Here is a 1,171-nt window from a genome sequence, read left to right on the forward strand (position 1 = left end):
CATCCAATGTGGGCTTGCAAGCGGCGATTCCAACTTATGAGGCTAATATACGGCTCGTGATTGTTAATCTGACTTGTGTTCTGATTGGTTTAAAGAGCAGAATATGTTTAATTGTCCATTTCGAGATTGATAAAAATGTGTAAAGGCAAACAATTTACAGCAAATGAACAGCTATATAGCAAAGCAATTAAATGACTGACTTTTTTAATCATAATTAAATGTACAAATCAATACATATACAAATTTCTAACAGCAATGTGATGTTATGAATAAAATGACTAATTTTGTCTAGTTGTAATTTAATGGGACAGATCTGCTTTTGATGGTAAACACCCTATTATGGTTTCTGGGCTGGCATCGTCAATTGCGTATACGTAAAGCTTGATTTTCAATGTTTATAATGCTAAGGGATGTAAATACTTCTTAGACTTTTTGGTCCAGTGTTTTTCGGTGTTAGTGATCGTTTGATATATAAATTGGAGTGTTATTCGCTTATGAATTCAAGTCTATTGAAGCGAAAGCGCATTTGCTTACAAACAGCTTAAATAGAAGTAGTGTATGTGGGAGAGGTCATAATAATAATAATTTAGGAGGAGGAACAGACAGGAGGTGATGTACAGACGGGTAGACAGGGAGATAGAAGTGGTGCACAGGCAGTGAAGCAGAGTCAGAGAGGTGACTTGGGGGAGCACTATGGTCTTTCCGCTACTCTACACTTCACATCAAGCCGCTATAAGTAGCAGCGAGATGTTATTGTCGGATAAGTGAGGGAGTGAGGTGAGGTGAGGTGAGTCGGGGCCAGAAAAGAAGAAACGACACAAGAGAAGACGAGAGGGGAATGGTTAGGATGTGTGGCTGTTTGCATGATCGCGACAAGCGTTGGTGTGGCCGAGCGGTCTAAGGCGCCAGACTCAAGTGAGTTCACTTTCTGGGAATTCTGGCCCTCCGATGAGGGCGTAGGTTCGAATCCCACCGGTGACACAACCCTTGCCACCGCCACTAAGATACAAAGAAATACGTGCAATCACGTCTCGCCTACTTTTTTCTCCTTCTCTCGACATCATACACCTGCTCTCTTCCTATTACACACCCACACACGTCCTGATTCGATGTGATAGGTGACGCTCTTCCCAGGGCCATGGCATCATCTTGCTTGCTTCAGTCTGACTGC

General features: G+C 42.4%; 1 protein-coding gene across 1 annotated transcript in view; it reads left to right on the plus strand. All coding sequences in view use genetic code 11, as the record gives it.

Annotated features, from left to right (window-relative positions):
* The window catches only part of EGR_11225 (hypothetical protein), a gene marked incomplete at both ends in the record, with an annotated part of 1,305 nt that extends 692 nt beyond the window's left edge, over positions 1–613 (plus strand). The window contains one exon of the mRNA XM_024500472.1: positions 506–613. Coding sequence (XP_024345114.1) covers positions 506–613 — 108 coding nt within the window. The remainder of the gene's footprint in view (positions 1–505) is intronic.
* Positions 614–1,171: the final 558 nt, after the last annotated feature.

Source organism: Echinococcus granulosus (assembly GCF_000524195.1).
Source record: "Echinococcus granulosus chromosome Unknown EG_S00549, whole genome shotgun sequence".
Lineage (NCBI taxonomy): Eukaryota > Metazoa > Platyhelminthes > Cestoda > Cyclophyllidea > Taeniidae > Echinococcus > Echinococcus granulosus.